General features: G+C 40.5%; 2 protein-coding genes across 16 annotated transcripts in view; one reads left to right on the plus strand and one right to left on the minus strand.

The window, feature by feature from the left end:
* Positions 1–19,570, plus strand: part of TANC1 (tetratricopeptide repeat, ankyrin repeat and coiled-coil containing 1) — a 95,366-nt gene extending 75,796 nt beyond the window's left edge. For all 5 annotated transcript variants that reach the window (XM_080398667.1, XM_080398669.1, XM_080398668.1 and 2 more), the window contains 11 exons: positions 349–585; positions 1,232–1,417; positions 3,381–3,459; positions 6,929–7,062; positions 7,581–7,704; positions 7,828–8,003; positions 10,540–10,672; positions 11,531–11,622; positions 13,782–13,928; positions 16,025–16,125; positions 17,008–19,570. In XM_080398667.1, coding sequence (XP_080254793.1) covers positions 349–585; positions 1,232–1,417; positions 3,381–3,459; positions 6,929–7,062; positions 7,581–7,704; positions 7,828–8,003; positions 10,540–10,672; positions 11,531–11,622; positions 13,782–13,928; positions 16,025–16,125; positions 17,008–18,373 — 2,775 coding nt within the window. In that variant the 3' untranslated portion in view covers positions 18,374–19,570. The remainder of the gene's footprint in view (positions 1–348; positions 586–1,231; positions 1,418–3,380; positions 3,460–6,928; positions 7,063–7,580; positions 7,705–7,827; positions 8,004–10,539; positions 10,673–11,530; positions 11,623–13,781; positions 13,929–16,024; positions 16,126–17,007) is intronic.
* A 186-nt stretch (positions 19,571–19,756) lies between these two features.
* WDSUB1 (WD repeat, sterile alpha motif and U-box domain containing 1) overlaps positions 19,757–26,890 on the minus strand; it is a 32,206-nt gene continuing 25,072 nt past the window's right edge. For 8 of the 11 annotated variants that reach the window (XM_080398698.1, XM_080398699.1, XM_080398696.1 and 5 more), the window contains 2 exons: positions 23,439–23,579; positions 19,757–20,199 (listed from right to left, as the gene is read on the minus strand). In XM_080398698.1, coding sequence (XP_080254824.1) covers positions 20,036–20,199; positions 23,439–23,579 — 305 coding nt within the window. In that variant the 3' untranslated portion in view covers positions 19,757–20,035. Of the gene's footprint in view, positions 20,200–22,341; positions 22,441–23,438; positions 23,580–26,890 lie in introns of those variants that run through there. The other 3 variants (XR_013929926.1, XM_080398690.1, XM_080398692.1) reach the window with 3 other exon arrangements.

Here is a 26,890-nt window from a genome sequence, read left to right on the forward strand (position 1 = left end):
GCTTTTTATACAATCTGGTTCTGTATTAATGGGACTAGTTACATAAATCTGCAGAGTAGCAGCAAGTCACGCAGATGAAATTGTGGTGAGAGAGTAGTGAGTTTCAGGGGAGAGGTGAGTCTTCTGTCAGGAGTACATTGTTCAGTAATACAATAATCAAATTGCTAACAGATTATTTTAAGCCTTCATATTGCTATATGTGTGATAAAATCAATGTCTGCCAATAAAGTCTGCGTCAATATTAGGGAGTAACATGTGAGTACCTGAATCAAGATGTCAGAGTCACATAATAATAATAAATTCAGACAAATATGAGGAAAAAATTGTTGTGTTGAAATTATATTTTAGGTGAGTCGGCTGTTGATCTTGGCTGGAGCAAATGTGAATTATAGGACTGAAGTACTAAATAATGCCCCAGTGCTGTGTGTCCAGTCGCACCTTGGACATGAAGAAGTGGTCACTCTTTTACTAGAATTTGGAGCTGCTATTGATGGAACTTCAGAAAATGGGATGACAGCACTTAGTTATGCAGCCGCTGCAGGTCACATGAAGATAGTTTCACTGCTGTGCAAAAAAGGTGCAAAGGTAAGCTGATGCACAAAGATGGCAATGTTTGCAGCCAAAAAAAAATCATGCAAAGGGCTAAGAAAACTGTTGTGGATTATGTAAGTATATAATTAACACACGTAGACTTGGAGCAAGGTGGTGGGGGAGTCCAGAACATCTCCACAGACTTCCATGAAGCATTTTCCATGTGCCATCATGACCCTTTGACCGTCCAGCCAATTTTGGATCCACCTCACTGTGCACTTACATAACCTGTACTTCATCAGCTTATCCACGACTGTCTTATGAGAGACGACATCAGAAGCCGTAGTAAAGTTGAGGTAGACAACATCCACAGCTCTCCCCTCATCTACCAAGCCAGTCCCCTCGTGGTAGGAGGCTGTCAGGTTGGTTAAGCATGATTTCCCCTTGGTAAACCCATGCTGACTACTCCCAATCACCTTCTTGTCCTTCGTGTGTTTGGAAATGGCTTCCAGGATTACTTTTTCTATCACCTTCCCAGCAACTAAGGTGAGGCTGTTTAGTTTGTAATTCCCTAGATCTTCCTTCTTGCCCTTCTCAAAGACAGGAGTGACATTTGCTGTCTTGCAGTGCTCAGGAGCTTCTCCTCTCTGTGGCCTTTCACTAGGCTTTTTAACTCTGAACAATTTCTTTCCCAATGCAGGCTGACTGGGTAGACAAGAAAGGCCAGTGTGCTTTGGTCCACAGTGCATTGAGAGGGCATTGTGATATCCTTGAGTACTTGCTCAACGTTGTTTGGCTAACTCCTTCCCAAGAACAACATTCACTAAGAAAAGGCCAGGCACTGCAACAAGCTCTAACAGCAGCTTCCAGTATGGGACACTGTCAGGTAGGTTGGTAGTTCAGATATTTCCAAATCTATTTGAATTTATCAGAATTGTACAACTGTGCTTGCAGCTATTTTTAGAAGAGGTTTGGAAGGCAGCGCTATTGAAACTGCTGATATTTAAAATAGTAGGCATTCTTAGCTGCTGTTTTAAATGCTGTAGTCAATTGTCCAATAATATTATTTGCTTCAGTATTTGTTTATACGTAACTTTCTGTGTACTTTTTCCTCTCTGTTCCTGGAAGTTGTCCTAAATCTTTAGTGGTAATGATGATATTCTGTATCAGTGATCCAACCTGGTATGTTTCTGCTTCAGGTTGATTTTATTTTTTTTTTCATAGTATAACAAATCATATATTGCACATACATGCACATACTTGACATGTGCATCAGGTTAAAAAGTTAAGTTATAGACTTAATTCTGCATAATGTTACTTAAGACAGAAAATTGGGATTGTGTGCGTGTATATGATAAAAGAAGGTTTCTCAGCATTACAGTATTATTCAGTAAAAGGAATGCTAGAAATATACACATAAGAGCTGCAAAATGCTTTCGATATTTAGGCGATACAACTGTGCCTTCTGTTCATTGGGAAAGCAAATATTAACCTGGATATAAAAGTAATTGGTAAGTAAAGATACTTGAATAAAGATCACACTGATGGAATTTCCTGTGAATGTATTGTAAGCGATATGTCAAAAGCAGAAACTTAAAATGTCTTCAGTAAAACCATTTCAATATTTACTTCTTTTAAATCTATTTTTAATTGCTGTAAGATCAAGAACCTGATCTTTAAAGTTGTTTACATGATTCAAACGTAAGAGATGTATATGTGTAGTTAATTTACTATATGATATATATAAGCCATCACTGTCTTGTCAGTATAAATTTGAGGATTCTGAACTATGGTTAACTTTTATGCATAATTATGTCACTCTCATAAAAGTTATTTACTATCACTGATTAAAAGAAAGCAGTCAACTCCTGAATATCAGCAAAATAGGTCATGTTAATCATAAATACCCTTACCTGAAAATGTCCATCTTTCTCTATTTTTAGGATACTAAGAAGCTTAATTCTTAGCTAGAAAAAAGACTTGTGTTTCACGAATTTTAAATAGATTATATTCCAGCATTTCAGGTTACAGAGTTTTCCATACATCGTATACAACTTGTCATACAGCCTGAAAATACTCATAGACTCTCTCCTTTCCTAATTTTGCTTTTTCCTGTAGCATCCAAAGCTTTTGTTAGTATGATTTTACTCCCTCACCTGGTTGCTGCAGTCTCTATGACAGTGTCCCCCATTAGAAAATCTGTTTAAAACAGCCTTAGAGGAGGTTTTAGTTTAATAATCTTTCACTAGCAGGTGGTTACAAAACATAATTTTCTTAATAAAATAAAAACACAGAAAAACTTAATTTATAACTCACCTCAACTTTAAAAATTAGCATGTAACAATTTATGCTTAAACCATTCTGTGAAGAATTTTTGAAAACAGCTAAGATCTAAACAACGTAAAATGAAAAAAAAATGGAATTGTTATTTTACAGGGTGTATGCAAATGTTCTGTTTTTTCCCCTTTGTTTTAGACAATGTGGAGTTTCCTTGCTGAACTGGGATGCTTTGTTTTTATTTTTGGCATTGTTTGTCTTGATTATTCTCGTATATGTAGGTCACACAAGAGCTCATTAAATCATCATCATGCAAAACACCGTGAACCAATTAACAGAAGGGCACTGGGCTGTTTTTTTAAACTGCTTTTCATAACTTTCAGTCATCTTCAAGTTATACTAAAAATCATACTGAACTAACTCTGATGGATTGTAAACAATATTAATTTTCTTGGATTCATATGCATGGAGAGAGAAGCACTCTCAATTGTTTTAAACCCTTTATCTGTTGCTATTTCTTGCAAGTGACTGCTGGTTTTTCTGATCCACCACATCTCTGCTGTTTTTGACAGGTCATTTCTTATATCTTAACAATTGAAAAGGATCATGAAATAGATATCAATGACACTGATGACTTGTGGGGAGAAACAGGTATTTCCTTTTGCATATTTTCCCTAATTAGAGTTGCTCATTTAAGAAGAGTTTTTAATTTTGATTTTTTAAATTTAATTTTCTGTGATAGAAGTCAAGGGGAAATACCAGATTTAATAATAAAATGCAGTTTATAAGTAAGTAGAGTCATGTACTGACGTGTTATATTAAGATTACTGTAAATTGCTGACTTCTAATTAAATTTAAAATTTTCAGTGGAAATAAAGTGCATCAGGCTTCAGTGTAGAATTTTATAGGATTATCTGTTTGAGAACTTTTTGAAAAATCTCATTTGTTTGCAGGAAACGCTAGGCAGTTGCCTTGTTCTAATGAGGCAATGGATGAAAAAACATGCCTTTATGTAAGGGAAATGGCAAATATTTTTTTAAAGACAGACTGTAAGGTGTGCAGCCTGCAGCTGAAAGTTTCCCTGTTTTGCCATATGAGTAGCATCTCAATTTCATTTAAACAGTTGAGATTGCACAAGCAGGTGGGAAAGCAGTCTCTTTTAATGATTGTCAGTAGCCTCTTCACATACTGGAGGAGCAAATGTTCTTTATTCCTATGCATATACAAAACTCTTGTTGCAAAGCCAATGAATTCCAGAAAACATACATCTGTTTTTAAATCAATTTTCCTTTAATATTTCCTTGTCAATGTTTTATATTGAAATTCTTGGTTAATGTATTGGGAGCCTTTACTCATTAAGTGCATGCTTCCTTATACAGTCCTAACTTGGGATGGAGGTGGAGGTCTGAGTCCCTGTGGCACTTCTGTGCTCTCTGAGATACAGAGTAGTAAGTTTGGGACAAGAAAAACACGTAGAGTGAGTCAAGGTAGCCACAGGATTAGCATTACATGAAATACTACTCTGATTATTGAACATAAATTTATCTGGAAAGGATGCTAACTTAGGTGCTGCTGGAATCTTCGCGGTTTTGCGTGTGTGGGTGGACTTACATTTGCATTGTACTGCATGGTTCTGTGGTGTCTATTTTGTAAACGGGATCATGATACGGAACTGGATAGCGATAAAACGTAGAAGTATGAGGCAGATGGAGTGAGGGACCGTGTTTTGTGAGTTGCTGTTCTGGAAAGGGAAGATCCATCACACCTTAAAACAGCATAGAACAACCTTAAAGGTCATTCCTGTTCATTCAGTAATATGTTCAGGAACAGCTTGTTTCTGTTCATGTATTTGTGCTGCTGTTAACCTGCTCGAGTCCTAAGTTGGTTCCACTCATAGCAGAGGCTATTTCAATAGCATTTTGCATTGTGAGTCTTCTAGAGGGAAGGATGACTAGAGATCATAATTTCCATTCCCAGTATTTTATCACATTAATGTAGATGAAGGCCGCGTTCCTGTGAAGTACAGGTTCAAGGCAAGTTAAATAGCAAATTAAAGTGGAGCAGATAAAAAAGTCACATAACACATGAGAAGGTGTAGGGGTGGGAGAGTTTTAAGTTTAATTCTCTAAATTTCCTTAGTTTGCCTTTTCCAAAATCCATGTTACTCTCTCTTGGCTGCAAAAGACAATCTTAGGTTAAAGACATCTCTGAGATGTTTCTCCAGCCTCATCTGTTCTATACAGATTAGCTGATTTGGAGCATTCCTTACTGTCTAGTAAAAGTGGTAGAAAATAACATCATTTTGGCTGCTGTCAACTTTTGCAGAGTACCATTAGGCTGATCAGAGGGGAGATCCTTTTGAGCAGAACAGTTGGAATTCCTGAGCAGGATTTAGTGGTGATGTTGTTTAAACTGACTGGAGGAATTGGTTAGTCATCCTATACCTGGATAAGGTATAGGGAGTTATATTGTTGCTGTAATGTTAGTTATGCCATGAGTTAAAATTGCTGGTACTGACAGAATAAAAAATGTGAAGTTTTTGAACAAGATAGTATGTTTTGCCTTTAATGTTAGTATCTGTAGCAGTTACTTTCCAGTTGTTCAGATCTAAATAGTTGAAGTAACTGTAACGTAATGAAGTACCAGTGAATGAAGAGTGAATGGGTTGGATATTGTTTAAAAAAACCCAACACAAAACCAAACTACTTCCTGCAGTGTTTGTAATTTCATTTATCATCAGCATTCAATGGAATTTTAAAAAATTCCACTTTATCATGTTTGAAAATGCTAAAAAATGAGTAACAAGAAATTCAGAATTTGACCCACATCTTATTGGAAAATATAAATTGTTAGGATTTAGAAAATGGAGGGATGCGTCCTTTGCTGATTTTTGCAGAAGTTAGTACGTGAACCCATTTTCTAAACAGTGTTAACACTACTGATGACACTACCAACACAAAGAACAACCACAAAAAGTTTTAATTTCAAGCTCCATTTAAAACACACAGTAAAATGTAAGAGGGGAAAAATCATGATGGGGAAAATATTTTTTTTTTTTTCAACCTCCATGAGTGTCACAGTGAAAAGCAAGCAGTATAACCAGCTATAGGAGAAGGTGGCAAGCTGTTTAAGTGTATAGCCTTACAGCAACACTGCAGCATTATGGTACTGAGGAGAATCACAAAGTATTAGTGCCAAATGTGTGGCAGTTACCTGCTTTCTCACAAGCCCCATATTGTGAACATAGATGTGCATTAGTTTTCATCTTAAGAAATTGTGTTGGGCTGCTCCATCCAGCACGTGGGTGCGTAGGTGTGTATGCAGTTGCAGTACTCTGGTGTTTTCAGCCAGGGCTGAAAGGGTGTCTTCTGATAGTAGCATCTATCTGTTTAAAAGTTGCAAGGTTATGGCCATAGGTCAAGAGCACTCTCTGTTGACTGCATACATTGTTCAGTTCAAAGACTTGTAAGGTGAACTAGAATGTGGCTGTCTTGTGTACTGGGAAACGTGTGGCAGTCCCTGAGGTCTGGAGCAGGGTTAACACACAGGAACTAGAACCATTCATTGATAACTTACTGTGGTTTTCACCATGAGAAACAGAGGAAACAATTCTTAAGCAGTGCAGAATGAAGCTAAATTGTCCAAGAATACAGACTTTCTGCAGGTAGCTAAATGTCTGATATTTGGCAATACAGCACTACTAGGGACTGAGTAAAAAGTACTTCCTAGAACTTGATTTACCTTTGCTGAACCCCAGAACTGTTACCATCTTCACCTTTGGGAAGGGCCTGATGGAAAGAGGTGAAATGAAAATGGAACTAGAACAGGCTAGTGTGTTTATCCAAAATTTTCATTATGATTCCTTTTAACCTACAAACTGTGCACATGGTACAGTTGTTATCTTGAAGAATCATCTCTTTATTTACCAGAGAAAGTCTCTGGCTTATTGACTTAACCTGATTCTGTCTAATCCATTTGAGTCTGAGAATAGTTATGAAATAGTTGTGGGGCAGCTGAGTTGAAAACACTGGGGATTTGGTAACTCTCACATAATGTGCATATGCGAAAAGATGTGATAAACCAGCTGAGAGATGATGTTGATGAAAATGCTTTCTTTTAGCCCTAACAGCTGCAGCAGGAAGAGGAAAACTGGAAGTCTGCAAGTTACTTGTTGAACACGGAGCCGTTGTGACGAGAGCTAATAGGAGGGGGATTCCTCCACTTTTCTGTGCAGTACGGCAGGGGCACTGGCAGGTCTGACACATCTTCACAAATAAAATGGATTCCTCTGGGAAGCGGTCCTTGATTCCTGCCATTTCTAGTCCTATAATAAATTAGTGTAAATTTTCTAATACGCATTTGCGTCACCTTCAAAGGGATGTGTTCAGAAGCTCACTTCTTAAGTTATTAAAAGTGATACAAAGGATTTGAAAGTACATCAGCTGCATGACAGCCTTAGTCATAATATACCTGAAAAGTAGCACGTGGGCTTTAAAATGCTTTGTTTCCTAGACCAAGAACAGAGGCGATTTCAGATTCTCCGTGCTGCTGCTGCATTAATGGAGAGCAGACCTTAGGGTCAGGAGCCTTCCTCATGCTGGCCACTGCTGTCAGGAGAAGGCCCTGAGCTCCAAACAGTTAGCTTGGGCTGCGCAGGATTTCTTAATGATTGCTATAAGTAACTCCTTAGTCCTCTTCTTTAAAAGTTCAAGCTGTTCTGGCTAAGATTTAAATCTGCCAATTTACTTTTAAATTGCTATTTTCTATTTCAGATTGCTAAACTTCTAGTGGAGCATGGGTCTGATGTGAATTTAAGTGACAAGCAAGGGCGAACTCCACTTATGGTGGCTTCTTGTGAAGGACATTTGAGCACTGTGGAATTTCTGCTTTCTGAAGGTAGAAAATAAACAGTGGTTCAAGGTTGCACCTAGCTGTACCAGAGACTGCACCTGTGTGAGTTATGTAGTTTTGTTTATTAAACAGGACATCTTCCTAACAAAGTTAACTTTCGCTTTACAGGTGCAACCATTTCATCTCTGGACAAAGAAGGATTGACAGCTTTGAGCTGGGCATGTCTAAAAGGCCACAGGGAAGTGGTTCATTATTTAGTTGAGAAAGGTGCAACAACTGATCAGACAGACAAAAATGGACGAACACCCCTAGACCTGGCAGCTTTTTATGGAGATGCTGATATTGTAAGTAGAACCAACAAGTAGAAATGCTACGCATGTATTGAATTCTCATAATGCAAAACAAAGATTAGAAAAAATACTGCCAAACAAAATAGAAAAGTATGAGGAAGCAGCCTTTCAAAATTCTCTTACGCTGCTAGCATCTTGACCGCAGCTTTTACTTGGAATGTGTTTACTTGGAAAAGCATTTTCTAGGTAAGGTTTTAGTACCAAGGTGGTTGTGATAGAAGTCCAGCATTATGCTGTTACATTTTACAGCATGCTGTTGTACTTCATCATGAGTGTTGTAAATCTCAAGAAGAAGTAGCGTTTACAATTTCTGTGTTGGATGAACTGGAATTGGGGAGGAAAAAAACCCCAAAAAACCCTGTGGCACATGAAAGGAAAATATCTTTTTTCTGCAGACCTGTCAAGGTAATCTGACATGGTCCTTGTCAGTTGGGTGTCTTAGTGGAACAGAGACACCAAGTGAGAGATGTAGGAAGAAGAATAATATTGCTAGAATAGATGAAATGCAGAAAGATTTTTCTTCTCCATTATAAGGCACCATTATTTGTCTTTGATAGTTATCTTACATGCTTTGCATGACAGGGAGAGAACTGTGAGAATTCCTTAAGCTTTTCATCTTGTGAAGGTGGCACCGAGCCCATCTCGGTGTTACTCTCCAGTCTATGTATGTGGAAAATACGAGACCTGAGGTGTAAATTCAGTTTTTCTCAGTTTTTTCCACAGGTCATTTCAGAAATACAAGTGAAGTTTCTTTTTCGGTTCTGCTCCTTTCTCACATACTGCCTTCTCCCCCTGTAATAAGTAAAACAGTACAAGAATTTAAGGCATTTTAAGTGAAGTTTTTCTGAATCTGAAATGGACCGTGCCTGTCACTGAGATCAAAAGTATACAATAATATGTCTGTGATTTAGAATCATCTCTCTTTAAAATCACAGGTTTTTGAAGTGGTTGTATATCTTTGTTCTCATGCTTCAAAACTCAGTAATTAAGCACAATTCAGAAGCCTGGCCAGACAGGAATGCAATTTCCACAGACTGCATGGAAGGGCATGCTCAAGTCTGCATGCACTATAAACAGATCCAAGAGTTAGCAGGAAGGTAGAAAGAACAGCATATGCAGCCTCTCAAACTTGCTAGTGTCTTTATTTCTAGAGTTTGCATAAAACAGCAGTTCTTGAATGAAAATACAGCCATGCAGCATAACTTGCTATAGCACTGTAGGTCCCATTCGGCCTTAGTCAGAACTAACTTGAAATTGTAAATAAGCCCTTAGATCCTGTACTGGCTTTAGCAGGTTTCAGAAGTCACATCACGGAGCTATTCCTGCTGCTGCGAGTGTTCGTAGTAACACCGGGTACCTGAAGAGGGACTTTCCTGCTGGGGAGCGAGGGGATGCCCAGGCTCCTGTACATACTTTCTGTAGGTTATTGCATCCGAGTTGTACAGGCTGCCGGTTCACCTGGCAGACTGGCCACATCCACGGTTCAGATGGCTGAACAGCCTGACCCTTGTGCCGGAGCAACAGAGGTGGAATAATGGGAATTTGGGGATCAGTCAGCAGGCCAGCAGCTTTGAGTCTTGGGGGCCTGTTAGTGGGAAGGGATGTTAATATCTCCCTATTGTTAATACAGCAGTAATTACAGATGCATTTGGGCAAGCAGTGGATATGTGAAAGAACTGTTGTTTACATCAAACCTGCCATTGCTGTCATTTCCTAGATATTGCGCTTCTGATTAGTGTTGCTGATGGACAATTACTAGAATTACTCCATTTTCTGGATGCTTGACGAATGCTTGGTGGAAGCTGGCGGTGTCTGGCAGGCTTATTTTGCTTTCTTAAACCTTCTTTGTACTTGCTGCATTTTACATTCGCTGCATTTATGTCAAACTACAGTGTTAGACTGCTGTAACAAATGGTTAAGAAATGAATAAAATAAAAAAAAAATGTGGTTTTCTTTGTATAGAACAAGAACCATAAGTTGTATTTTCACTGTTTATGAGAACATTGTAAAATCTGACATTACGCACTTAGGAGTCCGTGTGTTTTCTGTTCACTGCGTGTCTGTGGCGTTGTGCACCATACTGGGAGCACGTGCTGGCACTGCTGCCGTACGGCACAGCTGAAGCTGAAGGTGCGGGGCATGCGCTGCGGCGGGGCGCTCCCCAAGGCCCGCTGCCCCTACGCTTCAGTTGCTGTGTCTGTGTACGGGCAGGCAGGACGTGAACAGCGGAGGTAACAAGCATAACATGTTGGGCTTAGTGCTTTTTGACACAGGTACTTCCAGGAATTGGGGGGGGGGTGTTTGTATATTTGAATGCCCCCGCTGCAGCCCTTTGGTGCACTTTGATGGTGTTTCCACACTGTGTTGTCTTCAGTGGATGCAGTTCAATGGATTTAAAGCGGCTTTAGCATACACTGGAGTGTATATTCAGTATACTTCAAGGAAGATTAGGCAGTAGCTTAAAGATTTCACTGTTCTGCCTCTTCTGCCAGAAAGAATGTTACGAGGCTGATCTTGTGTCTTTTCACAGGTGCAGTATTTGGTAGAAAAAGGAGCGATGATTGAGCATGTCGACCACAGCGGCATGCGGCCACTGGACAGAGCTATAGGATGTCGTAATACGGCAGTAGTGGTTATGCTACTCAGAAAAGGAGCTAAACTAGGTGAGTAAAACTATCCTATACTCGGGAGAAACAACTGAATATTTACTTTGCTAGAATTACTGTAATTTCTGTAAAATAGATTAAATAAGTGAATCTTGAAATGCACTCTAGGTTTTTGCAGGTTGTACGTTTGCAGATGCCTGCTCAAGAGAAATCAATTTTTCTTTAAAGGCAGACTCTCAAGACTCACTTCAGAAGTGAGGAAATGCAAGTAATTTTATTCTTTTCCTTTCTCCAGTGTATGTTGATGAGGAGGTCTGGAGGAGTCATTCTTTATGCAGTTACTCTATCAAGATATACTTAAACAATAAAATTATTATTATGCTATTAGTGATGCTTAATTCTGACACTATCAATGATCTAGATTAAGAAGTTTTAAGTTTTAATAATGTTCTTCTAATAAATTGTAGAATCAAAGTTTTGCAAAGGGTGGGCAAAAAATATATGTCCAAATGCTCTATTATCAGTAGGCAAGTAGATGGTGCAGGTGTGTACATGGTAATTACTGTTAACTATAAATCATCATTTATTATTATTTAGTTACTAAGTATGATCAAATATAGATCCTTGCTTGGGCCTGAATTTTACCATGACTTTCATACTGTCCTATAGTGGCTTTTGACCAGGGGTGAAACGAACTGGACCTTTTAATATCTGGATGCTATCTATGTGGGGGCAGCAGGGCACAGGTATGGGTATATATGTATTTTAAATACATGTGCACACACTGCTGCTAATAATTATAATTCCATGCAGGTGGAATATCTACTGAAATAGGACTAGCCTTTCTAGTGTTAATAGATATCAGAAACACACTTTCTTCCCTTTTGTCACAGATCCTTAAATTTTAACTTGCAGGAAATGCAGCATGGGCAATGGCCACCTCAAAACCAGATATCCTTCTTATTCTGCTACAGAAACTGATGGAAGAAGGAAATATGCTGTACAAAGTAGGTAGATTTTTTTTTTTCTGGTAGCAGAACATTGGACTTCTGTCTGAAGATAGATTAATACCTCTTTACACCTCCTTTTCTGTTCAAGCGAGGTGTGTACTTGCACATCCTCTCATGTTGAGAATGAGACCAAGAAATCTTGAGAACCCTGGGAAAGAATCATTGAAAAATCCTGTGTAAAATAAATGAAAATTTAAAGATAGAGAAGTACATTTTCTTTCTGTTGAGCAAGGTGCTCTGGGAGCGTTTGTAGCAGTCAGTTGCTTCGTAAGAGCAACTCGGAATGTAAGGTGCTCATTTGAAAGTGCCTTGTGGAATCAAGTGACATTTAGGCATATCCTTTTCCTCAGGGATAATGTTCTTTTGTATGCTATTTAAATGTGTAGTGAGGAAGGTGACAGCTTTTTTGATACAGTCTTTTTACCTAGTGGTGATACGTTGCTCAGAAGAGGGACTGGAATTATTTTTGTAAACTGGTATAAACACCTGTGTTATTTCACTGGCGCAGCATTTAAGGTCTGTTCTAGCTAGAAGACTTGTAATTTGTAGGGGTTTTTAATAAGAGCCTTCAAATATGGGAGATAAGGTGGCAGATACTTGTTCTGTATCAAATGGCTTTGCACAGTAAAGAAGAGACAGACACCCTTGAGACTTCGCCATCATGAATGAGGGTTGGACCTGCTTAGCTGCTTCCAACCCCATATAGCAGTCTTACATATACATCCAGATAATTTGTAAGTTCATTGATCCTGAAATGGGTTTGGAGCTTTATATCCAAGCAGGTACCTTTAAGCATGGGACATCTTTCAGCATAAAGGGTGATGGATTTTACACTACAAAGGCAGTCCTGTCATTCCTGGGAAGCCTCTTTTATGTCCCACTTCTCTAGCGGTGCATTGAATGCCACTCATTTATGGCTCAGGAAGAAGGTGCCACCGTGTCGCCAGCACCAGTTCATTTTCCAGTTTCTTCTCAAGTTGCAGGTGAACCTTGCCTGGACTTTGAGACCATGGAGTAATACAGCAGGACTTGGAACTAATATGTGTCACAATTTGCTACAAGGGGTTAAATTCCCTGCTGGTATCTATTTTTAGAGTGCTTAATTTTATTATAGTAATTTGAATGGACTTGTTAGAGCTATGATATGTCAGTTCATTAAGCTTTTTCCAATATACTTTTGAGTGTTTTAAATGAACCGTTGTTTTGCAGAGTAGCACATATTTGAGCATGCTCACAATATGCAGTAAGTACTTTGCAGCTCTCCAGCTGAATAAAATAAGATAAACCTTAAATATTTTCCTTGCTAACAGTAAATTTTATTTTAATCACTTTGAGTATTAAGATGAATTAAATAAAAAACACCCAATGTTTATGAAAAGAAATTAACTTGGTAAAATATCCATAAAGAAAAAAATTTCTTCATCTGTCAACTGCAAGATTTGCCTTTCTTACCATACTAGGAGGATTTCAGTGTTTGCAGGAAAACTGTCTGAAATCTTCCGTTTATTATGGAGAGTCTGAATATTTCCAGTGCAAGGGCAGGTCACTCGGGCGGTCCCAAGGGACAGGTTCTCTCTCCTATCCAACCTCTGTTAAGCAGTAGGAGAGTGACCTTTGACTGCTTCAGATTCATAGACTCAGTCACGCAGGTAGTGACAGCTGAGGCAGCGGCCGGGCTGCAGGTGTGTGTGCGGTGGTGTACATGCTGAACTTCTTCCTCTTTCCATCCAGCCCCTTACGTTGCCAGAGCTTGTTCTGCACCATCCCTGATATGTTCTACTAAAGCATCTAGGCCCTAGTTTTAATCAACTACATCACTAGATATTTGATTGCCGTGTTTTAAAATAGAGTTGTACATACATGGGTATTTCTGGTACAAAGTATAGTATTAACGCAGATACTATCCTGATGAAATACCATTAAAGCTATGAGTTTAGAAACACACGAAGTCTAGTTAACATGCAAGTTCACCGGTTGCGTCTGTGTGTAAGCCTAACTCATACTGTGCATGTTTAAATTAAAAAAAAAAATATATCTGGCTCTGTTTTCCACTTGAAGAGCACCTGTTGGTAGATGTCAAATGTAAACGTGCTTTTTTGCAACAGTATTGCAATATTAAGAGTTTGTGAAAAGCCTCTTGTTCCCTGAATTTGTAGAAAGGCAAGATGAAGGAAGCAGCACAGCGCTATCAGTATGCTTTGAGGAAGTTTCCCAGGGAAGGATTTGGAGAAGAAATGAAAGCATTCAATGAGCTGAAAGTTTCATTATACCTAAATTTATCACGATGTCGACGAAAAACAAATGTAAGCTCTTGCTGTTAATCTGTTGCCTCTCTGACACTGGGAATCTTGGAATTCTGTTCTACTGCATTACTGAGTTTGTACTTAGACATTGATTTTTGCTATTTTAGAATCCTTTTCAGTGTTACTCCAGTTTGGGGTTTTGTTGTGGCAACAAGTCGGGACAGTTCATAAGATGAGGACATGTTGCTGTGGGGGATCCATTACAGTTGTTCTTATGTAATCCAGTTATTTTGGAATGATGAACTGCTGGATGGTTTTGGTACTTTTAAAGGACTGAATGGAAAATGGCACCACTACCCTTTGTTTATTATACAGCATAACCAACTACTGCGGCTGTATCGCATGTGCTGGTTGTTTCTTGGTTCCTTCACCCGTGCATCAGATGCCTGGTTGTCACAGTTTAACTCCGGCTGGTCATTAAGTACCAGGCAGCCACTCGCTCACTCCCCCCTCACCCTGAGGGATGGGGAGGAGAGTTGGAACGTAAAACTCGAGGGTTGAGATAAGAACAATTTAATAATTGAAGTAGAATAAAAATGAAAGAACAATCATAACAACAATGACAATAACAGTTATAATGAAAAGGGGAAGGGAGAGAATATAATCCAGAGGGAAAGGAAGAAAGGCCACGTGGTGCACAATGCAAGTGCTCACCATCTGGTGACGGATGCCCAGCCAGCCCCCAAGCAACGACCTGCCCCTCCAGCCAACCCCTGAGGTGTATGTACCAGGCACGGCGTCCCACAGGATGGAACGCCTCTTTGGCTAGTTCGGGTCAGCTGCCCTGGCTGTGCCCCCTCCCAATTCCTTGTGCCCCTCCAGCCTTCTCACTAGCAAGGCCTGAGGAACTGAAAAGTCTCACATCAAAGCCAAAACATGGCACCATGCTAGTTCCTTAGAGGATAATTAATTCCATCCCAGCTGAAAGCAGGACACTAGTGAAAACCTGAATGACCATCACAGCAAAAACTTCTGAATTTTTTGAATATACCTTACACTGTTCCTTCTTTTCAAACAGTAACTTCTTAGTTCCTTAGTCATCCAAGTTGTTCTTGGCATCAGCTCCAGTTTGAACAGTTTCTAAACATAGGTGTCCAGGACTTCACAGAGACGCTTCACAAAGCCGCTGCTTTGCACAGCACTACTCATTCTTTCCTTTCTGTGCTAGAACTGCCTCTCCTGATGCCTGTCTGGATGAGACTGCCTTTTTCAGTTGCATCAAACAGCAGAAAGTGGCTGTGACCAAATAGAGAGAGAGTGTGTGTGCACATTTCTTATCATATCCCACTGATAAACTCTCATTTGCAGTTTGCTAATCCTGAAGTGTCACCTTACATCTAAGGCTCAAGTTCACCACATTACTCTGCTCTTGCATGATGGTTTTTTTTTTATTTCAGTGTCAGTACTTTCCAACCTCCTCATCATGCTGATACAATTCATTATCATGAACACCCTGTGCTGTGCATAGCTGTTATAAAAATTAAGACTTGCTTCTGCCTTCATCTTCCCCTAACAGTCTTTGCCTTCATTTCATTCTGGCTTTGTTAGTTCCAGTCTTTGGTTTAACCAACAATTTACGAAACTCTTACTCTGTGTTCTTGTTAAATAAAGACAAAATGCATTATGTTTAGTGGAATTCTTCTATAAAAATTTCACGTACCTTATCAAAGAAAGCTCTGGACTAGTCCAACCCGTTTCCTGATTTTTCATGTTTTTCTCTAAATTCCTAGGTCTTTAACAGGCCTTTGTCCAGAACACATTCTAAAGCCTTGCTATTTGAGGTGGTCATTTATCCTGTTAAACACCCAGTCTCTTCTAGCATATTTACATCTTTGGGTTGAAGAGAAACGTATCTTATCTGTATTAACATTGTTTTTACGCTGCCTTGGAGTCAGTTTCCCTCAGAGATGTGAGACAGGGTTGGCAAGATGACATCTGATCTCAGTCTTTCAGAAAATACCTGGTCTTGCTAACTGATAAAAGTTGACTTTCTATACCACAAAGCAATCTGCACTTTCAAAGGATTACCAGGAATAAAGAGCATGCAGCTTTCTTTATTGTCAATGTATAATGAGTACATCTGTTTAAACTGTTAGGACTTTGGTATGGCTGAAGAGTTCGCTACCAAGGCGCTGGACCTGAAACCCAAGTCTTATGAAGCCTATTATGCTAGAGCAAGAGCCAAGAGGAACAGCAGGTACTGCAGGATTCTGTGCATCTGCACAGATCTTTCTAACTTCTAACACTTCCAATAACTTTTTCCTCTAGTTGTATTTGGAATTTGCAAAGAAAAAAGTAATTTTCCTTGTGCACTTCCCATCTGTATTAGGTCTCTGTATTGGTTAAAGCCAACCAAACCCAGAAAGCAATACTGAATACTCATTTAGGTAATTATTAGGCAATCCAGAAAGTAACCAATTGATATGAAGGAGGATTATGTTAAGTGTAGGAGTGAATGGGATTGCTACTCCGTGTGACTCAGTAGAATGTTGTCAGCAGTGTGCCAGCAAACCCCAGCACTGTGTTATTTATTACCATGTTTGTTTATTATTTATTACTGGGTGCTTTCATAGGACAGGAAATGCTGAATCATTAGCAGTACAGGATAAAAACCAAGGGGAGAGAGGAGGAACCATCTCTTCAAGCTGGAAAAATAATCAAACTAGAGTGGTATAGTTGAAGCATAGGGAGAAGTGCCATTTCAATTCACGGTATTTTTTCTGAGCAGAAGAGTAAATGGCCATGAAGCACTTTTCAGCAAGTTACCTGCTCTGAAGGTAACAGTGAAGAGCTTATGAGACAAAGCACCAGTTCCTAGCGTTACCAGCAGAGTTCTGCTGCCTTCCTGAAAATGCTGTTACGATATGAGGGAAAGGATTTAGGGCTGGGTCTGCGCTTGCCCTGTAGGAAAGAATTTCCTGGGTTGGAAAAGATCCAGTTCTTATATTGTCATCTCCTGCAGCAGGAGATGACAGAGTATTTCTTTGAAAGTGGTGGAGGTGGATTAGTAGTAGGCAATGCTGAGACTCAGCTTTCCCCAAGGTTCCTCTAACATATACTCTTTTTTCTTCCTAAACAGAAAACTACTTGCTGCCCTTGCTGACTTACGTGAAGCCACGCAGCTGTGTCCCGGCAATCAAGAAATAAAGCGTCTCCTGGCTCGAGTAGAAGAGGAATGCAGACAGCTTCAGAGAACGCAGCAACAGAAGCATCAGTCTCCACACCTACCACAGCAAATAAACAACTCTGATAATGAGGAGGAGGGCATTATACAAGGTGCGAATGAGAATTTTAACCTTCAGGACAGGAAGGATGAACTGCTGCATGCTGATGAATCCATTTCCCCTCCACAAAGGCTGCAGTGTCCCTCAGCTGCTTCATCATACAGCAGGACCCTTCAGGAAGGTGTTCAGCAGAAAGCTAGATCTGTGTCCCCTCAAAGCAGAACTGGCAATAAATACCTGAGGGAGCCAGGCTTGATCATGCAGCCAACAAAGCAGGCACAGATTGTAAAAACCAATCAGCACCTGAGCTCCACCCAGCCTGGATCAAAACCGGGAAGCGGCCAATGTAATGCAAAGACCCAACCATCTTTTCAGCATCTTCCCCAAAGTCCCTTGCCAGTCCGGCACTCTAAAATTCAGCATCTGGATGGGACGAACACACTGTCACCTGGAGGTGCTTCCACAGGTTCTGAACTGTACAGTGAGAAGTTCACATCCAGCCAGTGTTCCCATTCACAGCACAATGAGAATCTCTCTTTGCACTCTTTTGCAAATAAGTCTAAAACCGCTGACAGGTCAGCAGCCCCTAGTCAAATGCATTTCAGTGAAGCCAGGCAGCAAACTCCTTCAACCGGTGGTGTCTCTTCTAGTTCTCCGGCCAGCAGCATGATTCTTGTCAGCTCGACCAGCAGCTTAGCTTCAGCCAGTAGTTTTTCAGATAGTATTAAGGGGCTCGGCCCCGATGTTCGACTCAAGGAGAGCAACGTTAATCAGGTGCAGGGGGCTGGGGCCGAGTACAGACCCCGCAATACCCCATTTATGGGCATCATGGATAAGACTGCCAGGTTCCAGCAGCAGAGCACTCAATCCAGTCGCACTTGGCACTCTCAGGCACCGGATGGATTATCAACAAATGTTGCTTTGGGGGGCATCCAGCCCTCAAGTTTTGAGCAGCTCTCAGTCAAACACTACCAAACTAAAGTTGCCTCTACCAGTGCTGCCCCAGGAGACAGCAGCCAGAATGGTATGCAGGCTAAAGAGCACGAGGAGCTTAAGTGCCAAATATCTGCCCACTGTCAAGACAACAGGTCACCTAAACAGGCTTCCCATTTATACCCAGATGCTGTATCAAAACAGCAGTCTCACATCAGTAAGGAGGGCCACCTCAGCCACGTCACATCTACAAAACCAAAGCGATCGTTCATTGAATCAAATGTATAAATACTATTTTGTATATTTACAGGGTTGTGAAACTTGGCTCATAACATCGTAGGTTATTACTTCTTCTATACAAAATACTGATCGGCTGGTCACTTGTGAGTTGGAGTAAGCAGTCAGGGTTGGCCTGTACTTACTGGGCTACAACCACTTTAAACTGTTCCTAACATTACAGGACAGTTACAGTAACTGGAGTAGTAGATTTATGTAGAAAGAGTCAATTAGGATCACCAGTGCACCAAACAAGGACCTCGAGCAGAGAAATCCTTCCCATTAATTCCCATTAGCTTTTACATAGGGCTTTAATCTTGGCTTTCAGTTATATCTCACTACTTACATGATAATTGTGCCTCTATAATGCTTAAGTGCTTCTCAAAACAGTGTTAAGAAAGGTATCTACTGCATAATACTCAGATCTGTATATGTATGCAGTTTTTTTAACTCAAAGATCATATTTTATCACTTTTCTAGTGGGATCTAATTTGGGTTGCATGATGTACATTTAGGAAGCATAAATAATTTGTGTATGAGTAAACTATAAATGGCCATGTCCTGACATGTAAATATAACTATTTTTAGTAACTAGAAGAAATCAAGTAAAATAAACAGTGACATTTGCATGTGTATTGAAAGGCTTTGACCAGATTGGTTATTGCACTGAGGAACACAATATTACAGCATATTAACAATAATCGCACTTTATATAGTTTATCTAATCACCTTTGGGTGCTATCTTAAAGCAAAATGATTTATTGTTTTATTTGTGATATAGGTACAGCAATGAAATGTTTAGTGTTTTTATGGGAAACCCAAGAAATTGATGGAGCAAAGATGGCAGTCTGAGGAAAAGTGTATGTGCAGCTGCATGACAGGATGAAGTTGTTAAAAGTTTTTTTGGAGAAAAGGTTTTATACTGGCAGAACAAACAGATGCAGTGACACGCCTATGAGTGCAATTACGTTGGAGTTGTCACCTTTACATAGTCACTTTCCACGTCTTCTTTGTATACAGTGTTTTATGTACATTGTAAACAACCGTACCCATTTTTACAAATTCTTGTTTGCATCATTATGCTTTAGCTTATTTATTGTTTACTGTTTCTTTCGTATTTTGTACAAGTCCTATATTAGTCTTGTCCTGTAGTTCTATTTTTGCACAGCTACTGTATTTTTCCCATACAAAATAAAGATTATTAATATACCTGTGGGATGAGATGCAGTCACTGATGGTTGCAGGAGAAACTCTCTCCCAACTTTGCCAACTATCTGTTCAGTAATAGGGAACACATTTTTGGTTTTTAAATTAGAAAAAAATACAGATTATACAGTGCTATTTCTTACCTTCTGAAAGACTACCTTTGCAAAATCAAGGCTCAAAACTCATAAATGTAGTGAAAATTCTAAGAAAATTTTATTTGAGAAACTGAATCTGAATACTTCCATTTCTTAAATAGAAACACTGCAAAATAAAATTACCAATAACTTAAAAGTTTTTCTGGGAGCTGCTAATAGAGAAGATTTTCTTTCTAACAAAGATTTAAATGACAGCCACAGATTAGAACAGAAAAACATTTTTTCTTTCCATTTGTCTCGGATAATTATTTCCTTTTGCTATATACAATTTCATTTCAGTTAATTCTAACAAACAACTTCAAAACTAGGTGGTTTAATTGTATTTCTGCTGAGTCTCCAGCCAGCGACTGATAGCCATTTTTAGTGTCCTGTTTGGTGTAAGCATAGGAGAGGAGAGAGGAAGATTTGTCATGGGACTAGATCGTCTTTGATTGCTGATCCAGTTTTCCATTGCTTCCTTTTCATAGGAGTAGCCATCTACAAAGAAACCATCATCAAAAGCTTGTGTTACAGATGCTCAGGCACTGCTACACTGTACAGATGTTTAGCTATTTCAATTTAAGAGGGATGTAAGGGAATCGGCTTTTCCAAACAGGAAAACTGAGAGACAGAAAAATTAAACAGTCTCTGAAAGCTGCACCATGAGCTCATACATACTTGTTTCAAATTGCATAGTTAAAAGTATTTAGTAAAACTTTATGCATCAGTAAGATCAAAATTTGGTTCAACTTTTTAAATTATACTGTACTCGGCGAACTACCTGTTACAAGCTGTTTTTAGAAAGCACTGCAAATTTATCAGCTACAGCTGCATCAGCATATAAAGCAGCAGAGCATGAGAAGCTCTTGCAGCTGTGAGTGACGCTCCCCCAGCGAGCAGAGGCAGGGCAGCAGGCGCAGGGTGGCAACACAAGGCACACACAGACGCAGCTCTCTCCAGAGAAGGCTGCACTGGTGCACTGAGATGTTGCCACTGTAGCCGTTTCGGTTGGCTTGGACTGGCAGCAGGGGCAGCAGGTGAAGCAGCCCCTGCCTGCCTGCAGGACTGTGCCTGATGGGAGCATGGCATTAAGCCGTCTCAGTGCCAGAGCTTGTGACCAAGGTAAGGGAGCAGTGAACAGGGCCAGGGCAGCCTTCTTGCATCCTTCCCGGTGGTTAAAAAATGCAGTGCAGATCAAGTTCATTACAAAGCTGTAAAAAGGAACTGTGGTGTTTAGGTAAGACCCACTAAAACAGCAAGGTGAGGAGCCACGAAACTGCACTGACAGTCAGCGCTTGCAACAGCAGCACTTGCTGGGGTCCTGGAAGGGTCCTGTAAAGAAAATCAGCCCATGCTCATCCCTGCCCGCAACTGCAGTTCGTTATGTTTACTTTGAAATTAAAGGCACCATACCAGACACTGTTGAGCCCCACCAAGCATTTACGAGTAATAATTCTCCCAATATTTACAGAAATGTATCACAAGGTTTGTATTTGCTAGCTAAGGACAATGGAAGAGGAAAGATAAAGGGTACTGAAACATCACTGTGCCTGAAACAAAGTTTGTAATAAAAAAAAACCAGTATGTCAGTTAGTTTAAAAAAAAAAAAAAAAAAAAAAAGGTGGAAGTGAGAACTCCCTGCCAAAAAATCCAAAAATTAAAGACAAAATCTGTGCTTTATCAAAAATGCATAAATGGCATTTAGGGGTTAAAGTTACTGCATGCCTTTGGTTAATAAAACTTAATCACAATTTAAACAAAGATTTCCATTTAGCTGCATCTTGAGTAACTTTGTAAAAATAATCTTCACTTCAGGAACCGTTTACAGAAAAAAGAAGACAATGAAAGCTGACCAGGAATATAAACAGTTTAGCCTACTTTCATGCTTCTATCTCTGACTATAAAGCACCAAAATACATTCTGCACTTGTTAAGTAAGACTTTTTTTGCCATTTGAATGATGCATAATGTGAAGTAAAAGCTGACTAGCACTAACAGCGAACACACCTGAAGCTTGCCCCTGTGCAACGCTAAGCACCCAGCTGGGCAGCCAAGCTGGCATGCACAACACCTGTGACACCTGTCTGCTGTCACTTCAGCTCTTCCAGCCAGTACCAAAGCAAGCTGTTACTCTACGAGCAGAAACAGAGGAATAAACCACATCTTCCCCCCCATCCCCGACCCCCCGGCCAAGCCAACTCTTGCCACAAACACCCAGGAACAGCTCTGTGATACAAACCCGTAGCCCCCACGCCCCTAACACAGGGCTATGCTCCATTTCCTTCCCCTTTACTGAACATGAGCCACTTAATGTGGGGAAAAAAAAATCGTAGTTAGGCTGGTCTCTTGATTAAAAGAGAAGAAACGCACAGTTTGGCATCCCACCTTCTATTTTTGCTTAAATTCTACATAGCACAGAGGCATGGAAGTTTTACTTAACTCTTACCTAGCTTACTGAACTAAACAAACTAGCCAGCAAAATTCGCTTAGTTACTTTCTAATCTCATAAATACTTAAATTCCTCCAATTTGAATCTGCAAAATCACACTACAGGAACTGGGCAGTAAAGAAGCTAGCTAGTGAATATAGACATTTCCAAACACAAAACTACTTTCCTTCACCTGTCTTGCCACAAACCAACCTTTCTCCTGTTGCAAAGGCTGACATTTCTGCTATTATTCATCAGCTTCTGCAGAAATAAAGCAAGGTCAGGAGCTCCCTGATGTGCCCACCCTGTGTTCTGAGAAGCAGAGGAATCCCATGGTTCACGACAGCAGTGCAATACATGAACACTGAATGGCACACAGGCAATATTTATTAGATAGTAAATACTATAACTGATCACATACACCATGAACATTTTATTTAAAAAAATGAACAGTTTCTCTTAAAAATGCCTGTTTGTTTTTGTAAAATACATGTGAATAGTGACTAGCGGTAATTTTCAGCTTTCAACAAAACTATCCTGCTCTAAAACTATGTATCCTTATTTCAAAATTATATTTTAAAAAAAGGATACGCAAGGCTGTCTTTCCTACTGCTACTGTTCAGAAGCTCAAGCACTGTTATGTGCAGCACTTACCGCTCCAGGAGTTAACAAATGTTTTCATATTTTGAACATCTGAGTTCTTGAAAACCTGGCCCGATACCTCAAAACTGTATGAAGGTAGTCACTGTTTACAGAGCGTAAAAAAAAATACACTGGTCTTTTGACCATCACATGCCCTGCCTCTCTGCCCCCAAGATTAGAAGTACAAAACACTAGTTCTTCATAAAATGTTTTAACTACATGAAACATCTTCTGCTCTTTGCATATCTCAGTTCCAAGGTCTTGCTGAATTTGAATGAATTGCATTCTGTACTTTTAAGTGCCACACACATGGTGTGCTAAGAGTAGTAATGAGCCTGGGTTTTGGTTCCTCCCCACCTCCAACTCCATTTTGCACTTAACAAGACAAGTCTGTAAATAGGCTTGTAATTATATTTACAAAGGCACATAAACAAAGGAACATTAAAAATAAAAATCTACACAGACTCATCAGCAGAGATGACACCAAGTGAATTCCTCGAAACAGTATTTTTCTCTGTATTAAAGTTGTAATCTGGAAAATTAAACATTTACCATAGTTCTATTCTGTTGGCACAGCCATTTAGAATGAGGTATGCCCATTTCTGGGCTCCCACACCTACCTTTACCCTTCAGAGATGAATTTCAGTCAATGTCATTTAAAGACATACCTGCAGCGATGACAGGGTCCTTCATAAGCTCTCTTGTTATAGGACATAAGAACTCATCAGGGATATCAACAGAAGCAGAGATCATTTTCATCCTAAGTTCTTCAATTTTCTGGAGGACTTTACTGCGCAGGCCTAGAGACTCTGAAAAGTTATTCATACATGAGGCAGACAACACATACAGGGCAAAGAGGTCTTACAATAATTAGCAGTTGTGTTACAGGAGATACAGGAGACACAGCTCCATCTCACCACCCCCACCCAACACAGAAAAATGTGCAGACACCCCCGGCCACCACAACAGACAGCTCAACTACAGGTCACTCCTGCTGGCTAACAACAGCTTTGGGGGGTAATGAAAACAAACTACAACAAATGCAAGTGCAAGGCAGCTACCAAGACATGGCCACCTGGCAGAACAGCATTCTAGGTGATGCTGACAATCACACACTGCTGCGTGTGCAAAGGTACCTGTAGATAAAAGTGAGATAGTGGAAGATGGCAGTACTTCTCCCTTGAAACCAGAATACGTAAATAACAGTACGAAGGTGTAAGAGTGCACAACTGCCATCATCACCTCCAAACAGAAGAGTACCCGCCACTGAAGCACCTGAGTGAGGACTCATCACCCTTGGACCAGGTCTGCCCTGTGGTTTAGCACAAGGTCACATTTATGAAACCATCATGGACATAAAGTGCTAAATTTGTCACAGATCAGTAGGGAAGCATTCAGATGTTGCTCAGTCTCCCCAAAAGTCTAATTCCAAAAAGGCTAAGCACACTTAACACAAGAACTCTGCTGTTGGTGTAGCATTACACATTACAAGATGATAAGAATGTGGTATTTACTCCACTTCCAACCCTCTGTGCAACAGCTCAGTGGTCCAGCACTGCCCCTAGGCACCTGGTAGTCTGGATTCCAGTGTGACTTAAGCTGTGCGCCATCAAGTCCACTCTCCTCACCTCCCAAGTATATGCAGCAACTGGTCTTCTAGCAGAACATTACACCAAGCAGGACAGCAAAATTCACTGACACTGCAGCAGGATCAGGAGACTCCATTAAGAAGTTCTGAGCCCTGTTCCTCACACTCGTTGCATTGCAGAATTGGAGAAAAACCACATGAAGTAGAACCATTTGCTCAAGTATAAGCTTACTAGCATGTATTTCATCTACCTTTAAGCCATGTCTGCACAACACACATACAATTACACTCACACAGAGGTTCTGAGACTTTGCATCCAGGCCTTGTCAGGTCTTGTGACTCTGTTACTGGAGATCCAGAACCACATTCCTACTCCTTGAATTCAGGCCATCATTAACATATACATTCACCTTCACTGTAAGCGGTAACAAGGAGTGCCACTTCACAAAATGGAAGCAGGCAGCACCAAGAATTAAACCACATGCCAGTTACATGGGTTCCGTTCATTACAGTTTGATCGACCCGTTTTTCAAAATGGTAAAAAGGAGGACCCTGGGAACTATCGACTAGTTGGCCTCACCTCTGTGACTGGTAAGAACATGGAACAGATCCTTATGTAAGCTATGTCAAGGCATATGGGTAACAGGGAGGTGATCAGAGACTGCCAAGATGGATTCACAAAGGGCAAATCATGCCTGACTAGTCTGGAGGCCTTCTACAACTGTGCTGGTGGATAAGGGGAGAACTACTGATGTCATCTACCTGGACTTCTGCAAGGCCTTTAACAAAGTACCACACAAAATCCTTGTCTCTGAATTAGAGATGGTTTTGATGGGTGGACTGTTAGAAGGATAAGGAGTTGGCTGGCCGGCCTTGTCCAAAGAGTTGCAGTCAATGGCTCAATGTCCAAATGGAAACCAGTAATGAGTGGTGCCCCTCAACGGTGTGTACTTCAACCAATACTATTTAGAATCTTCATCAGTGACACAGGCAGTGGCATTGAGTATACCCTCAGCAAGTCTGCAGATGACACCAAGCTGAGCACTGCAGTTGACTTGTTCAAGGGAAGGGATGCCATCCAGAGGGACCTTGACAGGCTTGAGAAGTGGACCAGCTCATGAAGTTCAAAAAGAACATGTGCAAGGCCCTGCACCTGGGTCAGGGCAATCCCCAGTACCAGTACAGAATGGGGAGTGAATGGACTAAGTAAGATCAGCCCTGCAAAGGAGGACACGGGAATACTGAGTAGATGAAAAAGTAGCTATGAGCCAGCAGCATGTGCCTGCAACCCAGAAATGCAGCCATATTCTGGGCTGCATCAAAATAATTTTTTCTTTTCAGGTGCTGCTGCATCAGGGCCAGCAGGTTGAGGGAGGAGATTCTGCCCCTCTGCTCAGCTCCCCCGGAGCCCTACATCCAGCTCTGGGGTCCCCGGTACAAGGAAGACACGGACCTGTCGGAGCGGGTCCAGAGGAGGCCACGGAGACGCTCAGAAGGCTGGAGCCCCTCTGCTGTAGAGACAGGCTGAGAGAGCTGGGCTTGTTCAGCCGGGGGAGGAGAAGGCTGTGGGGGAGACCTGACCGGAGCCTTTCTACTTATAAAGGAGGATCATAAGAAAGATGGAGAAACCTTTTACCGGGGCCTGCAGTGACAGGGCAAGGGGCAGTGGATTTAAACAGGAAGAAGTTAAGTTTCAATTGGACATGGGGAAGAACTTTTTACTATGACGGGTTTGCCCAGAGCAGCTGTGGGTGCCCCATCCCTGGCAGTGCTCCAGGCCAGGCTGGATGGGGCTGGGAGCAGCCTGGGCTGCAGGGGGGAATGAGATGGTCTTTAAGGCCCCTTCCAACCTAAACCAGCCTATGATTCTATGGTTCTATGATAGCATGTGTGCAAAATTACCTTCCCCTTTTTTCCCCCAGATCATCTGACAATCTCCCGAGGAAGCTAAATTCTGCCACAGTAAATATCACACCCATTCACCTGTTAGCTGTGTCTTTCTCCCACACTACCATGCCAGGATGACTGTTCAGCTTCCAACTATGCCAGATTAAAAAAAATAGAAAAGATAAAAATATTACCCTGCCAGAGGAACCCTGAAAAAGCTCATCAACAAATCTTAGAATGGCTTTTTAATATTAATCTTAGAAAAGCGCTTTTAAAATACTGACATAACTTTGAAAGCTTAAAACATATAAATTGATATAAACATTGTTTTAAGTAATACAAGCCACAAAATAGCAAGATGCAAAATAAAAGGAGGTGGCACACTGTAAAGAACTAATTTCAAGCCACCAATACAGTAATTTCTCTAAATGCCTGATGTGTTACAAAACACACAATTCATGCAGTGACTATCTGTTTGCAGGGATTAAAAAAAGTAATTACAGAGTAAAAAACCTCAGTACCACTAACATTACAGGGACTGACTGCTTTCTTGCTGACTGCTGTGTCCTTCCAGTCATGCTAAATATAAGGATATACCATTCCTGTAAAAGTATAATTAATTTTATTTCCCTTAACCTTCACATT

The sequence above is a fragment of the Falco punctatus genome (genome assembly GCF_963210335.1).
Source record: "Falco punctatus genome assembly, chromosome: 8".
Classification (NCBI taxonomy): domain Eukaryota; kingdom Metazoa; phylum Chordata; class Aves; order Falconiformes; family Falconidae; genus Falco; species Falco punctatus.